The sequence below is a fragment of the Sapajus apella genome, unplaced genomic scaffold (assembly GCF_009761245.1).
Source record: "Sapajus apella isolate SASKATOON/1434 unplaced genomic scaffold, GSC_monkey_1.0 scaffold22, whole genome shotgun sequence".
Taxonomy (NCBI): Eukaryota; Metazoa; Chordata; class Mammalia; order Primates; family Cebidae; genus Sapajus; species Sapajus apella.
Genome location: NW_022436962.1, coordinates 2,142,163 through 2,146,769, shown reverse-complemented (window position 1 = coordinate 2,146,769; position 4,607 = coordinate 2,142,163). Strand labels below are relative to the sequence as shown.

At 32.6% G+C, this 4,607-nt stretch overlaps 1 protein-coding gene across 9 annotated transcripts in view; it reads right to left on the bottom strand.

Annotated features, from left to right (window-relative positions):
- The window catches only part of PTPRC (protein tyrosine phosphatase receptor type C), a 122,736-nt gene extending 119,190 nt beyond the window's left edge, over positions 1–3,546 (bottom strand). For 8 of the 9 annotated variants that reach the window (XM_032288641.1, XM_032288643.1, XM_032288644.1 and 5 more), the window contains exons 1-2: positions 3,382–3,546; positions 3,178–3,293 (exon numbers count right to left, since the gene is read on the bottom strand). In XM_032288641.1, coding sequence (XP_032144532.1) covers positions 3,178–3,250 — 73 coding nt within the window. In that variant the 5' untranslated portion in view covers positions 3,251–3,293; positions 3,382–3,546. The remainder of the gene's footprint in view (positions 1–3,177; positions 3,294–3,381) is intronic. The other variant, XM_032288642.1, reaches the window with a different exon arrangement.
- Positions 3,547–4,607: the final 1,061 nt, after the last annotated feature.

Sequence of the window (4,607 nt, the reverse complement as noted above, 5' to 3'; positions counted from 1 at the left end):
GAAACCCCGTCTCTACTAAAAATACAAAAATTAGCTGGGTATGATGGTGCACACCTGTAGTCCCAGCTACTTGAGAGGCTGAGGCAGGAGATTTGCTTGAAACTGGGAGGCGGAGGTTGCAGTGAGCAGAGATCGCCCTCACTGCACTCCAGCCTGGCAGCAGAGCGAGACTCCGTCCCCCGCTCCCCCCGCCAAAAAAAAAAAAAAAAAAGAAGAACACAGGCCAAGGTCTAAAGTCAATGAAACACCAAGTAGACAAATATGGAGAACCAGTAGATAGGTAGGTAGGCAGGCAGGTAGATAGACTAGTATATATAACCCACAAATATATAATTAGTTTATGTGTGTGCATCTATATAAAGAAATATATGTGCATGTATATGAACAATGTAGAAACATATATATTTCTATGCTGGTTAATAGTCACTGATGAGAGGATATCAAATAGCCCAGAACAAGGAAAGAACTAAATTCAAGCTAACTACTCTGCCCCCATACTTAGTTACACAGAGCAAAAGGGAAAAGGATAATATAGGCTCTAACCCCACGTAGTCTTTCCTGTAACAAAGTGCATTTCAAATTCTAGCTATAAGGGTCACAGGCCAAGTTTTTAGTAGGAAATTGTTTTTTTCAAATCAACAAGTAATTCTACTCACGTTCTCTAAATTCTGGAGTATTTAGAACTTAATAGGAATGCTTACCAAATTCAATTACTTTTCATTGAATGTCTGTGATGTACAAGGTACCATCCATGTTTATAACATGAGATATATATTTTTAATGCAGATGGAAAAATGAAGAATTATGCCCAGGAAATGAGTCTTAACCGTTATGAATCATAACAAAACGCATCACATACCTCACATAACATAACTCATATACTCTTAACTGCCATACTATGGTGTGGTAGATTTCCCTGACATTACAATTTTATTAACACCAGAGAACACTCACCCTTATCTGCATTCTTAAAAATTCCAGTGTCCCCCAAAATTATTTAGAAATTTTGAACAAAGTTTGGTTTCCCGTTGCCATGGCAAAGAGGCACAGAGCAAGAGGATTAGGAAGTCTTGTGTAAAACTAAAGCCTGCCTGCTTGTTGCCCTGGCAAAGCTTAACTTTGGCCTTGCCCACTCGTGCATTTTAGAGTTTAAATAAAATATTTGAATTGTGCATAGTTATCACTGATGGCTCTCTACATTCGGCTGTATTTCTGTATGCCTTTAGGGCATACAATATACATTTTGTTGTCCAAAAATTTATTATTTCCTATAGGTACTAAACTAATTTTAACACATTAAAATGAAATATAGTATCCAACTCATTTGTTGCTAATAAAATTATATATATAATTAAAAGCATTAAGAACTTTCCAAATGATGCATCAAATCTCAAAATGTTTCTTGGAACTTAAAAGGATTATAAACAGTATTTGCAGATACAAATGATTATATCTGTATATGTTTTCCTACATATTAGCATATATCTCAGCGATTCTACCAATGTCTTTCAGAAAAATATTTGCTTTCAATACTTATGTTAGCAACTGAAGATAAACTTGATTTTTCAAAATAAATCTATGTATACCTATTTATTTGTTATAGTATAAATTATTCAGCTAAGTTGATATAAAAGTTTCTAGATTCCATTACATTATTATTTCAATTACAAATTCAAAGATGTGTTTTATGGTTAAAAAAAAAAAAACTTTAATAGATCGGGTTGAATTTTTATGGTCTTTCCTCTGCTTCAGTATTTCTTCATGCTCATTTAAATGTTTCAGTATTTCTTTATGCTCATTTAAAAATGCTTTTCAACATTTCCTGAATGGGAATTTTAAATGAAAATATGTTCTGATTTGTGATAAAATACATATATCACTTATTGAAATTATTCTTTATAATTTAATTTTTATTACAATAACAAACTTTATAGGGATGGTAACTTGATAAGAATTTTCTGTACTAAGACAAAATGCTGCGCCTATATAGATTTTTAAAAAATTTTTCTTTGCAATAAAAAACAAAACAGCCATAACAACAACAAAATTATCTTATGTTGTTTTGCTTTTCACTGTCTTAGGTTACTCCATATATAAATTGACAATTTAACATGCTCAAGATGTCGGTACCTCCCTGACTTTCAGAGGAAAGGAGAATGATAAAAGTCAGAAAAAGATTTCAACGTGAAGTTTAATAAGCAAGATGTTTTAAAATACCTTTTATACTTTTGGAATTTCTACACAAATTTTATTTTCAATGTCCTTTTAGACACTACATCATAAAGAGAAAAATTAATTATTACTTAAATTCTATAATCTGTTGAAATGTACTCATGATTCAAATTGACACCGCGCAGAAACTCTCCATTGAATAGACCGTAAATGTGCAAAGATTTCAAACTTTATTGGGCACTGGAGGTCCAGCTAGTTACATTTTCCTATGGGATATAGCATTTGCATGACTTATAAGAGTTTAAATATTTCTGTCTCATCAAGGCTGTCATATTTACCCACCACCCAGGAAGGGCGGTGGCTCCCCAGGAATTTCTAAAGCAAAAATGTATTAATAAGAAACTAAAAACTTGATTTAAAATGCATTCCATGATAAAAATACGCAGAAAGTTAATATTTTACTAAATACCTCGATATATTTTTGAGCTCTCAGATACCCAAGTATTCAACAAAATATGTCAATTAAACTCAAAATTTGAGGAAGCAAATTCAGGTCTGAAAAGAGAGAGTGGCTTACATACAACCAAAGCCGTCTTATGACTTTTTAAAAGACCGATTTTTGTTAAAAGAATAAAAACGCACTTATTTTATCATAAAAATATTCTCAGGCTTTTATAAATGTGTGTTCTTGTCACACACATTTATAAAATGTTAAGTAACAGCGTTGCTTTTGTAAAATCTTTGAACAGTTGTAAATAAAGATACAGATAGACAATGTGTTCCTTTTAAAGTTGCATTTTTTTGTCCCCAAACATTGGAATCTTTTTAAACAGAAACAATGTACTCTGTCACACAACGAGCTGTGTCTTTCTGAGACAGCTTTGACGGTTTACAGCAGACTTCTCACTTCCAGTTACCAACACACTTAAATTATTTTTATGTCTATTTCAAACATTCCTCCAAAAGAGAAAAAATAATTTTAAAAAAAAACATTCTTGTACTTACCTGCCACAAATACTTCTGTGTCCAGAAAGGCAAAGCCAAATGCCAACAGTTTAAGCCACAAATACATGGTCATATCTGGAAGTCAGCCGTATCCCTAAGAAACGGCATGCGTCCTTCTGAAAGGCAAAATAATGGTTATCTCTGCAGAAGTTTTTCGATGTAAAAACGAATCAAAAATGTAAAAGTAAATAAATAAATGCATACTCTCGACTGTTGTCTTATCAGACAAGGAACAATTTCCTCCTCTGTTACCCTAAGAACAAACCACTTGCTAACTGCATGAACTGCTACGTGATGATGTCAGATTCGGTTTTACTAACTTCTCCAAAAATACTGTAAGGGTCCTCTTTGCAGGAAGTCAAAAAACTTGTTCTAAGTCAGTAGAATGGCATTGCACTTCCTTAATTCAAGTAATTACAAGAAGTTAGAAAGCCTTTTAAAAGATTTCCCCATTAAGGATGATGTTTTTAAAGTATCCAAATAATAGTCCTTAACAGTATCCATTATCATTTTTTTTCTAAAAAAAAAAAAAAATTAAATCCTCACAAAATAATCAATAATTTTCTTACTCAAGAGATGAGAAGCAGATTCAGCATGAGTGTAACAAAATGGGGTTTGGCAAGATGCTACCTGACTTAGTAGAAAATACCAATATTTGACTTAATAAGATGGCCAAATGAATCAAAAAAACTACCAATCTGGTTATTTTTGGCAACCCAGTATCATTCACCATTAGGGCATTGAAAACTCAGCAATATGACAGTTTTAGCAGTAAAACCCATTTCTTATGCAAAAGCACTTTCAGACAGCTTAACAGTTTTGCCCCAAATCTTCCACAGATATCCTTGTGAAGTTAGGAGTGGAATCAGAATGTCATTTCTACTATAATTACAGCAAACCCTGCTTCCAAAACCTAATGCTTCTGTCACTTAGGATGTTCTTGATGTTACTGATGAGAGAAAGGACAGTGAAAAACAAGAGATGTCTTTAACAAAAGTTAACCTGTTTCCTTCTCCTTTTTGATAAAGAAGATAGCAAATTAATACACTATGCTCTTCACAATTCTGATGTTCTTAGTTAAGTCCATCTATTAGGAAAATGCTTACTGGCAAAAAATACATAAATCCAACAATACAATTAAGTGAATTTGTGTTATTATTACATTATTTATATGTCTTTAAAAATAAAAGTACAACCATGTGCAACTCATTTATTTGAACTATAGATAATGCTTAGAGAGCTTTTAGACAGACAGAGCCCTTTTGTAACTCTGCAAGCTCTAATTAAGAAGCATTATTGTAGGGTTCTTGTATTTGAGTAAATAAATCTTTTTGATATTTACAATCTTAATTGTTTTACTCTTACATTGGCTGCTAGGAACTAAAGAGCCAAATTTCTATCACACTTGGTGCAAATGGAAGTAATCCCAC